Source organism: Pygocentrus nattereri, chromosome 20 (assembly GCF_015220715.1).
Source record: "Pygocentrus nattereri isolate fPygNat1 chromosome 20, fPygNat1.pri, whole genome shotgun sequence".
In the NCBI taxonomy this organism is placed as follows: Eukaryota; Metazoa; Chordata; class Actinopteri; order Characiformes; family Serrasalmidae; genus Pygocentrus; species Pygocentrus nattereri.
The window spans coordinates 32,793,261-32,816,146 of NC_051230.1; the positions used below are offsets into that span (position 1 = coordinate 32,793,261).

General features: G+C 40.7%; 2 protein-coding genes across 3 annotated transcripts in view; both read right to left on the bottom strand.

The window, feature by feature from the left end:
* Window positions 1-22,886, bottom strand: part of LOC108416077 (H-2 class I histocompatibility antigen, Q9 alpha chain-like) — a 471,933-nt gene that overhangs the window by 166,350 nt on the left and 282,697 nt on the right. The window lies entirely within an intron of this gene.
* LOC108414327 (BOLA class I histocompatibility antigen, alpha chain BL3-7-like) overlaps window positions 17,158-22,886 on the bottom strand; it is a 138,534-nt gene continuing 132,805 nt past the window's right edge. For both annotated transcript variants that reach the window (XM_037531710.1, XM_037531711.1), the window contains exons 5-7: window positions 18,389-18,490; window positions 17,967-17,999; window positions 17,158-17,848 (exon numbers count right to left, since the gene is read on the bottom strand). In XM_037531710.1, coding sequence (XP_037387607.1) covers window positions 17,763-17,848; window positions 17,967-17,999; window positions 18,389-18,490 — 221 coding nt within the window. In that variant the 3' untranslated portion in view covers window positions 17,158-17,762. The remainder of the gene's footprint in view (window positions 17,849-17,966; window positions 18,000-18,388; window positions 18,491-22,886) is intronic.

The following is a 22,886-nucleotide window of genomic DNA, read 5'->3' on the forward strand; positions in this document are numbered from 1 at the left end:
CCCTATTAATGTACTTATGGTGTATGACAGGCTACTGCTATATGATCAGACCCTATTAATGTACTTATGGTGTATGACAGGCTGCTGCTATATGATCAGACCCTATTAATGTACTTATGGTGTATGACAGGCTACTGCTATATGATCAGACCCTATTAATGTACTTATGGTGTATGACAGGCTACTGCTATATGATCAGACCCTATTAATGTACTTATGGTGTATGTCAGGCTACTGCTATATGATCAAGCCCTATTACTGTACTTATGGTGTATGACAGGCTACTGCTATATGATCAGACCCTATTAATGTACTTATGGTGTATGACAGGTTACTGCTATATGATCAGACCCTATTAATGTACTTATGGTGTATGACAGGCTACTGCTATATGATCAGACCCTATTAATGTACTTATGGTGTATGACAGGCTACTGCTATATGATCAGACCCTATTAATGTACTTATGGTGTATGACAGGCTACTGCTATATGATCAGACCCTATTAATGTACTTATGGTGTATGACGGGCTACTGCTATATGATCAGACCCTATTAATGTACTTATGGTGTATGACGGGCTACTGCTATATGATCAGGCCCTATTAATGGACTTATGGTGTATGACAGGCTACTGCTATATGATCAGACCCTATTAATGTACTTATGGTGTATGACAGGCTACTGCTATATGATCAGACCCTATTAATGTACTTATGGTGTATGACAGGCTACTGCTATATGATCAGGCCCTATTAATGTACTTATGGTGTATGACGGGCTACTGCTATATGATCAGGCCCTATTAATGTACTTATGGTGTATGACGGGCTACTGCTATATGATCAGACCCTATTAATGTACTTATGGTATATGACAGGCTACTGCTATATGATCAGGCCCTATTAATGTACTTATGGTGTATGACGGGCTACTGCTATATGATCAGACCCTATTAATGTACTTATGGTGTATGACGGGCTACTGCTATATGATCAGGCCCTATTAATGTACTCATGGTGTATGACAGGCTACTGCTATATGATCAGACCCTATTAATGTACTTATGGTGTATGACAGGCTACTGCTATATGATCAGATCCTATTAATGTACGTATGGTGTATGACAGGCTACTGCTATATGATCAGATCCTATTAATGTACTTATGGTGTATGACAGGCTACTGCTATATGATCAGATCCTATTAATGTATTTATGGTGTATGACAGGCTACTGCTATATGATCAGGCCCTATTAATGTATTTATGGTGTATGACAGGCTACTGCTATATGATCAGAACCCTATTAATGTACTTATGGTGTATGACGGGCTACTGCTATATGATCAGGCCCTATTAATGGACTTATGGTGTATGACAGGCTACTGCTATATGATCAGGCCCTATTAATGTACTTATGGTGTATGACGGGCTACTGCTATATGATCAGGCCCTATTAATGTACTTATGGTGTATGACGGGCTACTGCTATATGATCAGGCCCTATTAATGTACTTATGGTGTATGACGGGCTACTGCTATATGATCAGACCCTATTAATGTACTTATGGTGTATGACGGGCTACTGCTATATGATCAGACCCTATTAATGTACTTATGGTGTATGACGGGCTACTGCTATATGATCAGACCCTATTAATGTACTTATGGTGTATGACGGGCTACTGCTATATGATCAGGCCCTATTAATGTACTTATGGTGTATGACGGGCTACTGCTATATGATCAGACCCTATTAATGTACTTATGGTGTATGACGGGCTACTGCTATATGATCAGACCCTATTAATGTACTTATGGTGTATGACGGGCTACTGCTATATGATCAGACCCTATTAATGTACTTATGGTGTATGACGGGCTACTGCTATATGATCAGACCCTATTAATGTTCTTATGGTGTATGACAGGCTACTGCTATATGATCAGACCCTATTAATGTACTTATGGTGTATGACGGGCTACTGCTATATGATCAGGCCCTATTAATGTACTTATGGTGTATGACGGGCTACTGCTATATGATCAGACCCTATTAATGTACTTATGGTGTATGACAGGCTACTGCTATATGATCAGACCCTATTAATGTACTTATGGTGTATGACGGGCTACTGCTATATGATCAGACCCTATTAATGTACTTATGGTGTATGACAGGCTACTGCTATATGATCAGGCCCTATTAATGTACTTATGGAGTATGACAGGCTACTGCTATATGATCAGGCCCTATTAATGTACTTATGGAGTATGACAGGCTACTGCTATATGATCAGACCCTATTACTGTACTTATGGTGTATGACAGGCTACTGCTATATGATCAGACCCTATTAATGTACTTATGGTGTATGACAGGCTACTGCTATATGATCAGGCCCTATTAATGTACTTATGGAGTATGACAGGCTACTGCTATATGATCAGACCCTATTAATGTACTTATGATGTGTGACAGGCTACTGCTATATGATCAGACCCTATTAATGTACTTATGGAGTATGACAGGCTACTGCTATATGATCAGACCCTATTAATGTACTTATGTTGTATTACAGGCTACTGCTATATGATCAGGCCCTATTAATGTACTTATGTTGTATGACAGGCTACTGCTATATGATCAGACCCTATTAATGTACTTATGGAGTATGACAGGCTACTGCTATATGATCAGACCCTATTAATGTACTTATGTTGTATTACAGGCTACTGCTATATGATCAGGCCCTATTAATGTACTTATGTTGTATGACAGGCTACTGCTATATGATCAGACCCTATTAATGTACTTATGGTGTATGACAGGCTACTGCTATATGATCAGACCCTATTAATGTACTTATGGAGTATGACAGGCTACTGCTATATGATCAGACCCTATTAATGTACTTATGGAGTATGACAGGCTACTGCTATATGATCAGACCCTATTAATGAACTTATGGAGTATGACAGGCTACTGCTATATGATCAGACCCTATTAATGTACTTATGTTGTATGACAGGCTACTGCTATATGATCAGGCCCTATTAATGTACTTATGGAGTATGACGGGCTACTGCTATATGATCAGACCCTATTAATGTACTTATGGAGTATGACAGGCTACTGCTATATGATCAGACCCTATTAATGTACTTATGTTGTATGACGGGCTACTGCTATATGATCAGGCCCTATTAATGTACTTATGGTGTGTGACAGGCTACTGCTATATGATCAGGCCCTATTAATGTACTTATGGTGTATGACGGGCTACTGCTATATGATCAGACCCTATTAATGTACTTATGGTGTATGACGGGCTACTGCTATATGATCAGACCCTATTAATGTACTTATGGTGTATGACGGCCTACTGCTATATGATCAGACCCTATTAATGTTCTTATGGTGTATGACGGGCTACTGCTATATGATCAGACCCTATTAATGTACTTATGGTGTATGACAGGCTACTGCTATATGATCAGACCCTATTAATGTACTTATGGTGTATGACGGGCTACTGCTATATGATCAGGCCCTATTAATGTACTTATGGTGTATGACGGGCTACTGCTATATGATCAGACCCTATTAATGTACTTATGGTGTATGACGGGCTACTGCTATATGATCAGACCCTATTAATGTACTTATGGTGTATGACGGGCTACTGCTATATGATCAGACCCTATTAATGTACTTATGGTGTATGACGGGCTACTGCTATATGATCAGGCCCTATTAATGAACTTATGGAGTATGACGGGCTACTGCTATATGATCAGACCCTATTAATGTACTTATGGTGTGTGACGGGCTACTGCTATATGATCAGGCCCTATTAATGTACTTATGGTGTATGACGGGCTACTGCTATATGATCAGACCCTATTAATGTACTTATGGTGTATGACAGGCTACTGCTATATGATCAGACCCTATTAATGTACTTATGGTGTATGACAGGCTACTGCTATATGATCAGGCCCTATTAATGTACTTATGTTGTATGACAGGCTACTGCTATATGATCAGACCCTATTAATGTACTTATGGTGTATGACAGGCTACTGCTATATGATCAGACCCTATTAATGTACTTATGGAGTATGACAGGCTACTGCTATATGATCAGACCCTATTAATGTACTTATGGAGTATGACAGGCTACTGCTATATGATCAGACCCTATTAATGAACTTATGGAGTATGACAGGCTACTGCTATATGATCAGGCCCTATTAATGTACTTATGATGTGTGACAGGCTACTGCTATATGATCAGACCCTATTAATGTACTTATGGAGTATGACAGGCTACTGCTGTATGATCAGACCCTATTAATGTACTTATGGTGTATGACAGGCTACTGCTATATGATCAGACCCTATTAATGTACTTATGGTGTATGACAGGCTACTGCTATATGATCAGGCCCTATTAATGTACTTATGGTGTATGACAGGCTACTGCTATATGATCAGATCCTATTAATGTACTTATGGTGTATGACAGGCTACTGCTATATGATCAGACCCTATTAGTGTACTTATGGTGTATGACAGGCTACTGCTATATGATCAGGCCCTATTAATGTACTTATGGTGTGTGACAGGCTACTGCTATATGATCAGACCCTATTAATGTACTTATGGAGTATGACAGGCTACTGCTATATGATCAGACCCTATTAATGAACTTATGGTGTATGACAGGCTACTGCTATATGATCAGACCCTATTAATGTACTTATGGTGTATGACAGGCTACTGCTATATGATCAGACCCTATTAATGTACTTATGGTGTATGACGGGCTACTGCTATATGATCAGACCCTATTAATGTACTTATGGTGTATGACGGGCTACTGCTATATGATCAGACCCTATTAATGTTCTTATGGTGTATGACGGGCTACTGCTATATGATCAGACCCTATTAATGTACTTATGGTGTATGACAGGCTACTGCTATATGATCAGACCCTATTAATGTACTTATGGTGTATGACAGGCTACTGCTATATGATCAGACCCTATTAATGTACTTATGGTGTATGACAGGCTACTGCTATATGATCAGGCCCTATTAATGTACTTATGGTGTATGACAGGCTACTGCTATATGATCAGACCCTATTAATGTACTTATGGTGTATGACGGGCTACTGCTATATGATCAGGCCCTATTAATGTACTTATGGTGTATGACGGGCTACTGCTATATGATCAGACCCTATTAATGTACTTATGGTGTATGACAGGCTACTGCTATATGATCAGACCCTATTAATGTACTTATGGTGTATGACAGGCTACTGCTATATGATCAGACCCTATTAATGTATTTATGGTGTATGACGGGCTACTGCTATATGATCAGACCCTATTAATGTACTTATGGTGTATGACAGGCTACTGCTATATGATCAGACCCTATTAATGTACTTATGGAGTATGACAGGCTACTGCTATATGATCAGACCCTATTAATGTACTTATGGTGTATGACAGGCTACTGCTATATGATCAGGCCCTATTAATGTACTTATGGAGTATGACAGGCTACTGCTATATGATCAGACCCTATTAATGTACTTATGATGTGTGACAGGCTACTGCTATATGATCAGACCCTATTAATGTACTTATGGAGTATGACAGGCTACTGCTATATGATCAGACCCTATTAATGTACTTATGGTGTATGACAGGCTACTGCTATATGATCAGGCCCTATTAATGTACTTATGGTGTATGACAGGCTACTGCTATATGATCAGACCCTATTAATGTACTTATCGTGTATGACAGGCTACTGCTATATGATCAGACCCTATTAATGTACTTATGGTGTGTGACAGGCTACTGCTATATGATCAGACCCTATTAATGTACTTATGGTGTATGACAGGCTACTGCTATATGATCAGACCCTATTAATGTACTTATGATGTGTGACAGGCTACTGCTATATGATCAGACCCTATTAATGTACTTATGGTGTATGACAGGCTACTGCTATATGATCAGACCCTATTAATGTACTTATGGTGTGTGACAGGCTACTGCTATATGATCAGGCCCTATTAATGTACTTATGGTGTGTGACAGGCTACTGCTATATGATCAGGCCCTATTACTGTACTTATGGTGTATGACAGGCTACTGCTATATGATCAGGCCCTATTACTGTACTTATGGTGTATGACAGGCTACTGCTATATGATCAGACCCTATTAATGTACTTATGGTGTATGACAGGCTACTGCTATATGATCAGACCCTATTAATGTACTTATGGAGTATGACAGGCTACTGCTATATGATCAGACCCTATTAATGTACTTATGGTGTATGACAGGCTACTGCTATATGATCAGGCCCTATTACTGTACTTATGGTGTATGACAGGCTACTGCTATATGATCAGGCCCTATTAATGTACTTATGGTGTATGACGGGCTACTGCTATATAATCAGGCCCTATTAATGTACTTATGGTGTATGACAGGCTACTGCTATATGATCAGACCCTATTAATGTACTTATGGTGTATGTCAGGCTACTGCTATATGATCAGGCCCTATTACTGTACTTATGGTGTATGACAGGCTGCTGCTATATGATCAGGCCCTATTAATGTACTTATGGTGTATGACGGGCTACTGCTATATGATCAGACCCTATTAATGTACTTATGGTGTATGACAGGCTACTGCTATATGATCAGGCCCTATTAATGGACTTATGGTGTGTGACAGGCTACTGCTATATGATCAGGCCCTATTAATGTACTTATGGTGTATGACAGGCTACTGCTATATGATCAGACCCTATTAATGTACTTATGGTGTATGACAGGCTACTGCTATATGATCAGGCCCTATTAATGGACTTATGGTGTGTGACAGGCTACTGCTATATGATCAGACCCTATTAATGTACTTATGGTGTATGACAGGCTACTGCTATATGATCAGACCCTATTAATGTACTTATGGTGTATGACGGGCTACTGCTATATGATCAGGCCCTATTAATGGACTTATGGTGTGTGACAGGCTACTGCTATATGATCAGACCCTATTAATGTACTTATGGTGTATGACAGGCTACTGCTATATGATCAGACCCTATTAATGTACTTATGGTGTATGACAGGCTACTGCTATATGATCAGGCCCTATTAATGGACTTATGGTTTGTGACAGGCTACTGCTATATGATCAGACCCTATTAATGTACTTATGGTGTATGACAGGCTACTGCTATATGATCAGACCCTATTAATGTACTTATGGTGTATGACAGGCTACTGCTATATGATCAGGCCCTATTAATGTTCTTATGGTGTGTGACAGGCTACTGCTATATGATCAAGCCCTATTAATGTACTTATGGTGTATGACAGGCTACTGCTATATGATCAGGCCCTATTAATGTTCTTATGGTGTATGACAGGCTACTGCTGTATGATCAGGCCCTATTAATGTACTTATGGTGTATGACGGGCTACTGCTATATGATCAGACCCTATTAATGTACTTATGGTGTATGACAGGCTACTGCTATATGATCAGGCCCTATTAATGTATTTATGGTGTATGACAGGCTACTGCTATATGATCAGACCCTATTAATGTACTCATGGTGTGTGACAGGCTACTGCTATATGATCAAGCCCTATTAATGTACTTATGGTGTATGACAGGCTACTGCTATATGATCAGACCCTATTAATGTACTTATGGTGTATGACAGGCTACTGCTATATGATCAGACCCTATTAATGTACTTATGGTGTATGACCGACTACTGCTATATGATCAGACCCTATTAATGTACTTATGGTGTATGACAGGCTACTGCTATATGATCAGACCCTATTAATGTACTTATGGTGTATGACAGGCTACTGCTATATGATCAGACCCTATTAATGTACTTATGGTGTATGACGGGCTACTGCTATATAATCAGACCCTATTATAATGTACTTATGGTGCGACAGACCTTCCTTGTGCTGAGTTCGCTGGACCTTCTGCCTTGAGATGTTGGTATCATCATGGCCTTGGTGGTGATCATTGGATTCTTATTTGCCTGCTGTAATATTATTCTTGGCAGTCACTTTTGTCCTCCTACCGTGCCCTTTGACACCGTTTGGAATTTCTTGTACTTTTAATTATGCTTTGCACTGTGGTCACTAGTGCTGGAAAACATTTGGATTTGGCTTCATAGACTTGCCCCACCAGCAGCCACAGTGCACAACAAGTGGTCCTGACTGAGCGCTCTGGTTTTAGACACGCCTTAACTATTAATTGACCAGTGAACTACTGTTTTAGCTGTTCTTAACGTATCACTGACTAGAATGCTCTAGAACAAATGACCAGGATCAATTGGAACGCTATATAAGTTCAAGCGGTATGAATAACTTTAGACTTGACATTTTTTGTGAAAATGTAAAAGGAACAAAGTACTTTGTGTCAAAACAAAAAGTCTAAGTAATGAGTTACATTTACTCTAGTTACTGTACTTGAGTACTTTTTGGAGCAGAATTACATCATAGTACTTTTACTTCAGTAAATGTTTGATGAAATGATTTTAATTCACCACTTTAATTTTCATGACGTTACAGAGTGAAAATAAAGCTCCTGCAGGAAAAACATTACAGAGAGGTCCAGTTTTCTGCAGTCCAGGCCTTTCACCAATACAAAACATTTGGCACATCATGAAATGAAAAGTCCAGCAAAGAAGACCCAGGAACTATTGAGCAGCTGGAATCCTACATCAGACAAGAATGGGACAATATTCCTCTCCTAAAACTCCAGCAGCTGCTCTCCTCACTCCTCACTCCTCAAAAATGATGGGATGCTACTCAATGGGCTCACACGGCCCTGTCTCAACTTGATCAAGTTCTAAATGAGTTAATAGTTTTCATGAAATCGTAAAATGTCTCACTCTTAACATCTGATATATGTTGTGTGTGGTAGTTATGATTTTCTAGACTGCTATCTTGAAAACACTACATGATTGGCTTGTGATCTCAGGATAACAAGAGTCGATAACTCATCACTGTGATGATTGGTAGTATGTTACTTCAGACCACTAGGAGTCAGTAGACGAGATATGGGCAGAAAGGGGGCATGAGAACGAGAGAAGAAAAAGCATAATAGACAAAAATGCAAAATCTGTGGTGTTAATAAAAACTAAACAAGAAACATAGAAAGAATACAGTTCTTTATTAAAGACAACAAAACAATTACAAGGTATGACCTCAAGACCACCGTCCAGAAAATTATACCTACACTGCAAATTGATCTGTGCTTGTTAAAAACCTTGGATCTGGAGAAAAATGATCTTGTTTTAAAAGTTATTTACTAGTTTTGAATCTTTGAATTCATGGTAAATTCTTAAAAATTGAGCATGAATTTGTCTTTTATGCCTTGATTAGTCAGGAAATCTTAAAATTGAGTAATTTAGTGGTAAAACAAGCTACATGAGACAGTGTACCAGTTCATACCCCTAGACCTGAACGCCTAAAACAGAGGGTTAAGGGCTAAGTGTTAGGGGCGAGGGGTGAAATGGGACCGGGCCTTAGGCTCAATTCATCAACTTTGATGACGCTGAAAGGAAATAGCTGTTCCATTTCTCCAGTTTCTGTTCCCTCTCTCCACTCTTCCTGCTCCTTTCCTCTCCTCGATTCCTCTGCATTCTTCTGGGGTAGGAGAGGAGCAGTGGAAAAAGTTTCTGGACACAGCCACAATGTAAACTCCAAGGCTGTCCCTGGCTTTGGTTCTTACTAAGCCCTCCTTTTTCACTTTGGTGAGCTGCTCTCATGGGAGGAGCACTAGCCCTGCTGCCTCCCCTGCATCTTTCCCTATGAAACCCCGTGCCTCTGCTGCTTTCACCAGCTGGCAGCATGGGCAGACTGTGACCTTACAATACTGGCCATTGAGTTACATACACTGACATGAGGCCAGTGGTTGTTCAATGGTTATAAAAAGTACCCCCCCCCCTTTCTCTGCGCCCCCCTGTTCCTGAGGGTTTAAATTATATAAGTATAAACATAGGTAGATGTGGGTAGCCTCCATCCATGTATGATGTTGTTCTATATACATTTATATGTGTCAAGTGAGGCCCATCCTCAAGCTGGTGTTGCCTATATTGTCTGTTTATGTGTTTTAATGGCAGTAGAGTATTAAAAAATTCCAGCAAGTAAATTTCAGAACTAGTATTCAACTCAGTCAGTACAACAGTTCTGAAAATCCTGTATTACTTTGTCACTGTATCATTGCTTACAGAACAAAGTAACAAACGTTATTATGATTATTACAGTATAGAATAATGGCAAAGCATACATGGGAAAAGAAACCAGTAGGGGGCGCTGTTCTACATCTTACCAAACCGAAAGTATTCAGTGTCTATTTCTAACCACAGGCACTTTTACATCCCCCTCTGACACACAATGTTTCACCCACAGAGTGTCAAACAGCACCAGGGAGTGACTTTACCGACTTTATTCTGAGCAGAGAAAGACTTACACTATATCACAGTCTATTATTTTATATTGTTTTATTATTTTATATTGTTTTAACAAACGTCATCTGAGGACAGCTTTCTTCTATTTCTTCAATATTCCTCAGTGCCAAACACAGAGTCCGTGTGAAGCCTGTCCACCCAGCACAAACTGACCACCACACTGTTTATTTACAACACAAACGTAAAGAGCTTAAAGATCAGATCATCCAATAGTGTCAAATCACAGAAACAAAAATGTTAAACCTTTTAAATGAGAAAACCTCGTATCTCCAAAATAGTAACTTTACAGGAGAAGAAAAAATCTACTTTATTTTTAATGGAAGTCAATGGAACCAGAGTTTTTCCCAAGTCCCAAGTAAACTTGATGACTTCAGCCATAATTTGGGGATTGACCAATAAGAATGTTCTTTAACTCTTCTGCTATTGGACAGGCTTGTTTTTGGCCTAACTTATCTGGCTTACCAAGAAGTCTTGCTTTGTGAAAAACCACTCAGGCTGAGCTATTTAGACAATTCTCTGACCACAAACATCAGTGGCTAATCAGTACTGAGTCTCACATCACGCTTAGTTTAATAGAAACAGATAGAAAAGTCTGTTAGATTCCCCAGCAAATGAACAAAAGCGCAAAATCCTACACAGAGCTAAACTCTATACTAATACTTCTCTTAGTAGCAGAGCCGTCTACATCCTCATCACACTCTACATGCAGTTTCAGGTTCACTGGTTAACATGTCTCTTCAGAAGTCAGCTTACTCAGAAAGAAGCCAAACCTATTGCACCATGTTAGTCAGTTAGCACGCGGCTTTGCTCGTCGGTTGAGTGTTAATCATGTGACTTCCCAAACTCGTCTGAAAGCAGCAGATAACAGCAGAGACCTCTAACTGTGAACAGTCTGAAGAGATGGCAGATGAGTTGCATGTACACAGCTTTGAAGAGCTGAACGTTAAAGTTTTCTGTAGGTTCAGTAGATCTTCCTACAGGACGTTACTAATACAGTCACTTGTGTATGAACTGATCACACTGAGCTCTAATGTGAGGGAGAAGAAGTGAAGGAGTCTGAGGGTCTTTCATGTCAGCCTGATTCCCCTCATTACTGTTTCAATCATAAACAACAACAACAAATGTGTTAGACTACTGCAGATTCTGAACATCTACAAATGAGGGCTGTCATCACATTTTCACATGATCATATTGCATTTTACTGTACACTGTTCAGCAGTGGTTTTAAGGTCTGATTGTGTCCCTTAAATCAGTTTCTCCAGGTGAAATGTTTGTATTTGTACCTTTTCATAACTATACAATAAAAGCCTGGAGGCGAGGCGGGGTGTGTGGAGTCAGTACAGCTTGAAAACATCATTTCAGTGGATCATGGTTTAGTTATGTTCCCTGACTAAAGGTGCTGAGATGGAACCTTGAGGATCCAACACCAGTGATGAGTGTATAGTTGTTGCTGCTGTGTTATATTGTCAAAGTCACATAAGTAAATAGGGCACGAGTAAGAAGGGCAATTTCACAGGATGGTGTTTTCTGATAAAGTTTAGGGTGGCTTCAGAATCAGGGCTGGGTTTATCACACTGAACACTCTCTCTACCAGTTCATGTGATCTTCACACTAAGGTGATTTTGGAACACTAAGCCCTGATCAGTAAAGGTGAGATGGTTCTTCAACAGGGGTTCAGAGGTTGTGATAAACATGGACTACAGTCACACAGAAATTGGAGAACAGAGTGTTTACATTGCCCTCGTCAGGTGACTGGAAATCATGTGACTGTTACCAAACCAGCCTGACAGCCGCAGAAGGGGAAGTGAAACTCTTCTGCAGTAAACAGCCTGAAGAGATCACAGAGCTACACACAGAGGCTGACAGTACTGAAGCACTAAAGGCTATAAAAGATTATATTTCTCATAATTTCAGAACACATCATACTACATTTCTCTCTCATTACAAACTGCTCACACACAGTTCTTCATCTCAAAGTTCATGATAATGTTAATCTTTCGTGAAATTATTTTCAAAGATCAAAACAGAAAATGCTTCAATGTTGAAATGAGTATATACACGTTTTACTTTATGCAGTAAAGGCTACAGTACTGTTTTGTATGAATTGACTAAACAGTCATGGGCTGGAGGTTGGGGAACCAGAAGGCCACTGGTTTGATCCCCAGAGCCGACAGTCCATAACTGAAGTGTCCTTGAGCAAGACACCTAACCCCTAGCTGCTCCCCAGGCGCTGCGGATAGGGCTGCCAACCGTTCGGGCCAAGTCTGCTCACTGCCCCATATTTCCCCCGTTGTGGGACTAATAAGGGTCACTTAATCTTAATCTTAAACCTAGCAGCATTCAGCCAATGAGCTTCAAACCAGCAACAGACACATTAATAAAAAGCAAGCTTTAGGCGTGAACCAGAAAGCAGGACCTACATTTTCTTCTTTTGAAGTTCTTGTACTTAATATACTTGAGCAAGGAACAAATAAACATTCATTTCTATTAATCACAATTTACAGGCCGTATTCTCAGTTCTTACAAGAATTCTCTGAGTTTCTATCAGACTTAATAACGTTTTCAAGTAAAATATTAATTGTCTGAGATTTTAATGTCCACATTGACAACCCTCACATTACGTAAGGCATTCATATCTATCATAGACTCCATGGGATTCACCCAAATTATAAAAGGGCCCACACAGCACCTCAACCACACTCTAGACTTAATACTGACCTTTGGTGTAGACATAGTTAACTTAGCTGTTCTCCCCCAGAGCCCAGCCGTCTCAGACCATTACTTAATCTCATACGAAATCCAGTTTAGTGGTAATGTGCGCTCATCACCATGTTATCAGGTTAGAGGACTATAACTTCCTCCACAGCTGGCAGCTTTATCAGAAACCTCCCGCAGTTATCAACTTCAGTCAGCTGTCCATCTAATCCTACTGAATTAGATACTATGACCAAATTCCTAGAGGATACTCTTCGATCTACGTTAGACAGTGTAGCTCCATTAAAAAGCAAAATAGTACGGCAGAAAAAACTCGTCCCGTGGTATAATGATCACACTCGAACTCTAAAACAGACTGCCAGACAACTAGAGCGAAAATGGCATCTGACTAAATTAGAAGTGTTCCAGTCCGCCTGGAAGGAGAGCCTTATAGACTATAGAAGAGCTCTTACTGCAGCTCAGCCTGTCTCTCCTCTCTCATAGAAAACAATAAGAACAATCCCAGATTACTATTTAGCACAGAGTCACTGAACCCCAGATGCCCTCAGCCTATAGCAGCAATGATTTTATGAATTTCTTTAGTGATAAAATCGAAAAAAATTAGACAGAAAATTCTGAACACACAGTTAAACTCCACAAATCTGCTGGCTTATAATTCCAGTCTAGACCCTGAGAATATTAGAGTCACTCCAGATAGGCTGGAATCGTTTACATTACTCCAAGAAAATGAACTAATCAAAATAGTCTCTTCTGCAAAACCATCAACCTGTATTCTGGACCCGATCCCTACAGGTCTACTCAAGGAAATCTTACCAGAAATAACTAAGCCTATTCTGTCAATAATAAACTCCTCTCTTAGCCTCGGATATATCCCAAAAACTTTTAAACTTGCAGTAATTAGACCGCTGATTAAGAAAGCTAACCTCGATCCCTGTGAACTATCAAACTATAGACCTATCTCAAATCTCCCCTTCATATCTAAGATCCTGGAAAAAGTGGTAACCAAACAATTAAGCTCTTATTTGCATAGGAATAATCTACATGAAAAATTTCAGTCTGGTTTTAGGCCACATCATAGTACAGAAACAGCATTAGTAAAAATTATAAATGATCTTCTATTATTCACGGAACAAGGAAATGTGTCGTTGTTAGTCCTCCTTGACCTTAGTGCAGCATTTGACACAATAGACCACGCTATCCTACTAGATAGACTAGAAAACCTTGTAGGGGTAACAGGAACAGCTCTTTCCTGGTTCAGGTCCTACCTCACCGATCGATATCAGTTTGTTAATGTAAAGGGTGAATCATCTGTTCGTGCAAAAGTAATTTATGGTGTTCCACAAGGCTCTGTTTTAGGACCTATACTATTCACAATATATATGCTACCACTAGGCACCATTATCAGTAAACACGGCAGTAAATTTCAGTAAATTTCCACTGCTATGCCGATGACACCCAGTTATATATATCAAGCAAACCGGATGATAAAATTAAACTTGGTAAGATTGAGGACTGTATAAAAGACATAAAAGATTGGATGTCAAATAATTTTCTGCTACCTAACTCAGATAAAACAGAGGTCCTGCTTCTTGGTTCAAAATTAGCCAGAAACAAACTGTCTAACTCAACACTTAACAATCTCTCAGCTGCATCAAGATCATCTGTTTAAAAATCTTGGTGTTGTGATAGACGCTGCTCTGTCCTTTGACACACATGTAACTAATATCACTAGAACAGCCTTCCTGCATCTCCGCAATATTGCTAAATTAAGAAATTCATTATCTCTACAGGATGCAGAAAAGCTAGTTCATGCATTTATCACTTCAAGGCTAGATTATTGTAATGCCCTGCTGTCTGGATGTCCCAGCAAAAGCCTTAACAAGCTTCAGCTGGTCCAGAACGCTGTAGCCAGAGTCCTTACAAGAACCAGAAAGTTTGACCATATTAGTCCAGTTTTATCAGCCCTGCACTGGTTACCAGTTAAATTTCGCATTGATTATAAAATTCTATTACTGACTTATAAAGCTCTAAACGGACTCGCCCCTCAGTACCTGAGTGAGCTCCTCTCCCACTATGAACCATCACGCCTACTTAGATCACAAGGTGCTGGCTTACTACTGGTACCTAGAACTAATAAAGCTCCATCAGGGGGCGGAGCTTTCTCATACACAGCCCCCCAGCTCTGGAATAATCTTCCTGTTAATGTTCGGTACTCAGACTCAGCCTCAATCTTTAAGTCTAGGCTAAAAACTTACTTGTACAGTTGAGCCTTTGGTGATTAGTCTCCCTGTCAGGTCTAGACCTGCTGGAGTCTCTGCTGCTCTGTTTTACTTTTAATCTGTGGTCAGCCACTCTTTACAGAACTAACTGTGTTTTTTCTTTCCTTTCTCTGCCGAGCTGATCAGCTGCCCATCCTGTGCGTCTGATGCTGTTGCCTCTACTGCCTTGATTGGCACCGCTGCTCACCAGCCTTCTGGACCGGTTTGACCACCGCTGAGCTTCTTGCTGTACAGCGCTGTGCAGTCCTCACCCTCAGATCTTTCTTTTCCCACTTTACTATAATATTTCATACTAATAATGTTTGCTATCCGGTGTCGACCATAGGAGGATGGGTTCCCCTTCTGAGTCTTGGTTCCTCTCAAAGTTTCTTCCTCTTTTAGGGAGTTTCTCCTTGCCACCGTCGCCGCTGGCGGCGCTCATGGGGGCTCGGACCCGGATTTTCTTTCTTCTTTTCTCTTCTCTCTGTAATACTGATTCTGTAAAGCTGCTTTGTGACAACACCTGTTGTAAAAAGCGCTATATAAATAAATTTTGCTTGCTTGCTACCTGCCGTATGATGAAGCTGAAAGAAGGGAGGAAAAGGAGGAGAGGAACAGCACAAGTACAGTTTCTGCTCTGAGTTGGGCCCGTGTGACCCTGTTGAGGTTCTTCAGGCTTTAATCCAGAACCAGCTAAGGCAATTTCTTTATTAGGTACCCCTTGCTAGTAACAGGCTGGACCCCCTTTTGCCTTCAGAACTTCCTTAATTCTTCATGGCACACTTTCAACAAGGTGTTGGAAACGTTCCTCAGAGATTCTGGTTGGTTATTTGAGTTCCTGCTGCCTTTCTATCATCTGGAACCAGTCTGCCCGTTCTCCTCTGACCTCTCACATCAACAAAGCGTTTTCGTCCACACAACTGACCGCTCACTGGATGTTTCCTCTTTTTCGGACCGTTCTCTGTAAACCCTAGAGATGGTTGTGCGTGAAAATCCCAGCAGATCAGCAGTTTCTGAAATACTCAGACCAGCCCGTCTGGCACCAACAACCACGCCACGTTCAAAGCCCCTTAAATCCCCTTTCTTCCCCGTTCTGATGCTCGGTCTGCACTTCAGCAAGTTGTCTTGACCACCTCTACAGGCCTAAATGCAGTGAGCTGCGGCCGTGTGATTGGCTGGCTGTTAACGAGCAACTGAACTGTACCTAATAAAGTGGCTGGTAAGTGTATTATTCTGCTTTTTTCTGGTGTAAAGTTTTTCCAAAAGAATGGAATCTGTTACTGCAGCAAAGTGGGACAAACTCTATTAATACCCCTCATTTCAGAAGAAATGCTGAACTAGCAGGTGTCTGGATGGGGGTCTGGAAGGGTGTCGATGTGGTCTGGACAAAGTACTGTTATGTGGAATATTAACAGTGAAATGTTAAATGCATAAAGTATGTGAAATATGACTCATATAGTATGAAAATGTATGCATGAGATGCTTGAGATGCTCAGAGAACGTATGTTGTGCATTTCATTGTTTCCAAAATGTAAAACCTGCATATAACTGGTGACCTTCGACCTTATGTGTGATGTCAGAGAAGTGTCTCCAAAATGGCAGAGAAGTGAAGACGCTGGCGCTGCTTTCTGTCACAGTTCATTTTTTATTGAATCTGTTTTAACAGAACACACTGTATAAAAACCACGTTTCCCTATGAAGCCACTTTAAGCTAGATATTATTATGGGTCAGGCCGCATTGCAGCCAGTTCTTTTTGCTTTAGATTATAAAAGTCTGGGAAGTAACTCAAGCAATCTCTGCTAACATCAACAGACTTAGACATTAAGCCAACACACTAGTTACCCTTTTTCAGGTCCAAAAGTTATATTAAAAAATAGAAAGAAATCGTATAAAGTAATTTACACCAGTACTGAGTATAGAACCTCATACAAATATGCTGAAATAGAAGGAAATCAGACTCTACATTAAACTACATTTATAATATGTGAAAGCATATAAATATCAAAATAAAAATGAAAAATAATATGTAAAATGGCAGTGTATTTGTATGTTTATATCAGTGGGAAATTCTAATGCAATGTAGGTTTGGGAAGTCCATGAAAATGTAAATGCAGTCTGGTTGGATGCATTCTGAAAGGCATTTGACAAAGAATGAGTGCAGTAGGTGAGAATGTCGTAGCAAAGAGGAAAGACACTGTTTACCATTTACATCTGAACTTTGCCCTCTTTCTAGCTTTCTTTCTTGCCCTCTTCCTTCTCTGTCAAATCAGCATGAAGACAGTGGAAGTTGTTGGATGAAGAGTCTCCCTCAGAGCCTGTAACATAAAGAAATAATTTCATACTCTTAAAGATCCTGATAACGTGAGCTGAACAACACAAATATTTAAGACAGCAGATTTTAATGTAATTTAAATATCATACAAGTTCACTTACGTGCGTAAGAATATCTTGAAACAGGTTTGAATCCTGAAAGATAGATAATGAACATGAGATTATAAGAACTGCAGTATGCTGTGTGTGTGTGTGTGTGTAATATATGATATGTGGTGTACTTCATAAAAACACTTCAGTTAAAAATAATTTCAAATATCAATGTTTTGCTCCTGTGCTGAGAGGAAAATTTGCCCAGCATCACAAAATCCCTGATGTCAAATTAGTATGTGCAGTATATATATATATCCTTTATATTTGACTCACACACTCCTCAATAACACATTTAAATCTAGCATATTTTAATACTGTTAGATTTTAATTAAAAAAAATTAAATATATAATAGTTTAAATATATAAATCAGCAATTTCAGGAGTCTTTGCTTCTTTCCAGAAACTGGACATTTGCCTCCGTCCTCCCTTACCAGGCTGCTTCTTCTTCCAGATAAAAACTCCAACACAGCCGATGAGGACAAGGAGCAGAACAGCCACGACTGCACCAATGATGATACCAACTGACCCTCCAGCTGAGCCTCCACCTGTGCCTCCACCTAAAACACCAGAGTTATGTCACTACAGAACTTCATTATCTACACACATACAAGGATTTGCAATGTAAGGGTAGCTTTTGTGTCTTTCTTTGTGTCTGTCTACAATTATTTTGTGTCTATTTTTGTATTGTGTGAAGGTATGGGATTGGCCTTTGGGGGGGCGCCTTCCTATATAAAAGAGTTCACCAAGCCATTGCCTGGGAAACATTCATTAACCTTTGCTCAGTTCTGTGAACACTTTATTACATTCAGTGAAACTGAAGTATGAAGTAGGGACTAGAGTCATTTGTTTTCATTCTCCCTTTTTCTCCTGGTTTTAAAGAGGGAGTCGGAGTAGCTCTTTATACTTTTGTTTCCAAGTTGGTTTTGTGATCATTCATTGTTTTGATATGTTGTTTTGGCTCAAGTGCTCATTCTTGAAACCATCACCCCCATTGAGCTTCCAGTTTAGCCTCCTGCAGGCTTTTAAATCTAAACTAGAAATGTGCCTTTCCTGAAGGAAAAGCAGGATAGTTGCGCAGCGGATACTATGGAAGTCGATACAAGGAACAAGAGATGACAAAACTACATATGGATGAGTGTGGATGGCTGTTGGGTAAAGAAGTAATAGAGTTTGAGTGGTGGCGAAAATGAGTGGCACTCAATAGGAGGAACAAGGGATGGAAAAACGACAACTAGAAGAGTGTGGGTCAGTATGGTTGTGGCTTAGAGCTTGGGGCCTACCCTGAATGAGTACATGAATTTTGGTGACTGTCGTGCAACGAAGTGATGTATTTTGTGGGTTGGCAAAAAAGAATTGGAGTCTATGGGAGAAACGAGGGATGGAATAAAACAAAAAACAGATGAGTGCTGGTCAGAACAACAGTGAATTTGTGTTTTGTGGCCTGCCCTAAAGTACTGTATGCGAAACGGTGTCGTTCATGCAAAAAGAAATACAGTAGATTATCATGCAATTTTTCACCCAATTCATTGTCAATTTAAACTCAGTGCTACCTTAAAAGAAGTTCCCCCTTAAAATTCAATGCCACCTAAGTGCAGGACCACTTTAAAATCTGTGCCTCCTTCAAATAGTTCCACCTTAAACACTGTGCCACCTTAAATTTAGTGCAATGTTATTTCAAGTTCCACCTTAAGTTTTCTGCGACCTTACAAGAAGTTCCATCTTAAAATCTGTGCCATATTTAGTGTTATGTTAATAGCAGTTCCACCTTAAATTTTTTGCTATGTTAATTGAAGTTTCACCTTAAAGTTAGTGACATGTTAATAGCAGTTCCACCTTAAACATAGCACTATGTTAATTGAAGTTCCACCTTAAATTTATTGCTATGCTAGTTCCACCTAAAACTGAAGTTCCAACTTAATGAGAGCCCACTCTCATTTTCTGTTATGGCCTGACCCCAAACATTTCGCATGTCTTTATGGAATATTCAAGGTTTAAACTTCTCCTTATTTGCTTTAAAAACTAGAAATTCTGACTTTGTAAAGTAAACAAGAGATATTGATTTATTAATTTTGCAGGACACATGGTGTAGAGAATGTGAGCCCACTGGGCACCCCCACCCAACCCATCCAGGGAGTTCCACAAGTTCAAAATGAGTTGATTAGCAAAATGAAACAGTGAGAGTGAAGTTACAGTAACAGATCAGATACTGTACCTTTCCTGTCCCGACTGGATCTGCTGTACTTCACATACTGCTGTAAACAGTCAGCACATTGATTCATCAAATAGGCTTTAACAAGACCAGCCCGCTTTCCCCACTTCTGTTTAATAGTATCAGCTATACTGTTAGAGGCAGTCCAAGTTCCACTGGGCAGATCAAATCTGAGGAAGTCTTCTCCATTATAACTGTACCGCCAGTATCCTGTCTTGTTTCCATCATCATGCAGCTCACAGCCGTATATCAACTTCACTGTGTGAACCACTGCACAGAGACACACACACACACACACACGGTAACTAAATGCAGTAAATATGACAATAAAAGCTCTCAATTAGCTCAAGTGCTAATTGACTGTGTGTTTCCCACCATTCTCTAGCTATGGTTTTTGGTGTTTGGCTCAGTGTTTTAGCATTTTATTTTAAAATGATGTATAGTTTTAAATATGTAGAACAGTCTCCAGTGATCATTTCCACTTGCTCACTGAAACTTCATCAGTAAATAAAGAAACAGAAGCTAAAGCCTCGTCAAAGCAGCAGGTGGTGGAGCTGGACGTCAGGTTTGAGGGGACAATAAAAACAGGAGAGAAATGATGGAAACACTTAAGAAGTTAGAGCCACTGTAAGCTTTTAAAAAGTCCCCTGAAAGTTTAAAATACAACACAATATCCTAGAACAGGACTTTTTAGTGACAGGAGGTTTGTGAAGTTTGTCCTGAGACATTTTACATCCTTAAACTTTCAACACTAATAACAGAAAAAATCTAAAAACAATAACAGTTGTTTTGTGTTTATCTGTAATTCATTCAGATATTAGCGTTCAGTCTGAATTACAGCTGAGTTGAATATACTGATACTGTAATATTTCATGGATGAGTTCATATCAGTATGATACTCCTCTGCTCCTCTGTGCTCTGACCAGCTCCTCAGTTCCTTTTTAAAATTCACTTTAAATAACTTTAGGTATGTGTTAAAATGCCTTAAGTTATTATTCTCTCTATCCTTATTTGTTATTTATTTTATTCATTCATTATTAATATGCACTGTAAAAATACAGCTTTTTGAATTTAAAGTGAGTAACCTGACTTAACCTGAAATGTTGACTGAACTGTACTTAAAATAATAAATTCACAAATGTAAAAAACACCTTATTTGTTAAATAAATATGTTTTTTTTTATTTTAAACGCTGCAATTGTAAGGTCTTTAAATATGTCTGTACCTCTGGTGTGTTTTGTCACTATATTTCATTGAGACACTTGTGATATGTATAGTTTCATGACATTAGCGAAAATACCCAGCCCTCATATGATCATAATAATTTACATTTCATTAGTATCCAGCTAAACCGCCCCAACGCGCTCTACACTTAGTCTCCACGCTCCTTCAGCTGAACCGCCCCAACGCGCTCTACACTTAGTCTCCACGCTCCTTCAGCTGAACCGCCCCAACGCGCTCTACACTTAGTCTCCACGCTCCTTCAGCTGAACCGCCCCAACGCGCTCTACACTTAGTCTCCACGCTCCTTCAGCTAAATCGCCCCAACGCGCTCTACACTTAGTCTCCACGCTCCTTCAGCTGAACCGCCCCAACGCGCTCTACACTTAGTCTCCACGCTCCTTCAGCTGAACCGCCCCAACGCGCTCTACACTTAGTCTCCACGCTCCTTCAGCTGAACCGCCCCAACGCGCTCTACACTTAGTCTCCACGCTCCTTCAGCTGAACCGCCCCAACGCGCTCTACACTTAGTCTCCACGCTCCTTCAGCTGAACCGCCCCAACGCGCTCTACACTTAGTCTCCACGCTCCTTCAGCTGAACCGCCCCAACGCGCTCTACACTTAGTCTCCACGCTCCTTCAGCTGAACCGCCCCAACGCGCTCTACACTTAGTCTCCACGCTCCTTCAGCTGAACCGCCCCAACGCGCTCTACACTTAGTCTCCACGCTCCTTCAGCTGAACCGCCCCAACGCGCTCTACACTTAGTCTCCACGCTCCTTCAGCTGAACCGCCCCAACGCGCTCTACACTTAGTCTCCACGCTCCTTCAGCTGAACCGCCCCAACGCGCTCTACACTTAGTCTCCACGCTCCTTCAGCTGAACCGCCCCAACGCGCTCTACACTTAGTCTCCACGCTCCTTCAGCTGAACCGCCCCAACGCGCTCTACACTTAGTCTCCACGCTCCTTCAGCTGAACCGCCCCAACGCGCTCTACACTTAGTCTCCACGCTCCTTCAGCTGAACCGCCCCAACGCGCTCTACACTTAGTCTCCACGCTCCTTCAGCTGAACCGCCCCAACGCGCTCTACACTTAGTCTCCACGCTCCTTCAGCTGAACCGCCCCAACGCGCTCTACACTTAGTCTCCACGCTCCTTCAGCTGAACCGCCCCAACGCGCTCTACACTTAGTCTCCACGCTCCTTCAGCTGAACCGCCCCAACGCGCTCTACACTTAGTCTCCACGCTCCTTCAGCTGAACCGCCCCAACGCGCTCTACACTTAGTCTCCACGCTCCTTCAGCTGAACCGCCCCAACGCGCTCTACACTTAGTCTCCACGCTCCTTCAGCTGAACCGCCCCAACGCGCTCTACACTTAGTCTCCACGCTCCTTCAGCTGAACCGCCCCAACGCGCTCTACACTTAGTCTCCACGCTCCTTCAGCTGAACCGCCCCAACGCGCTCTACACTTAGTCTCCACGCTCCTTCAGCTGAACCGCCCC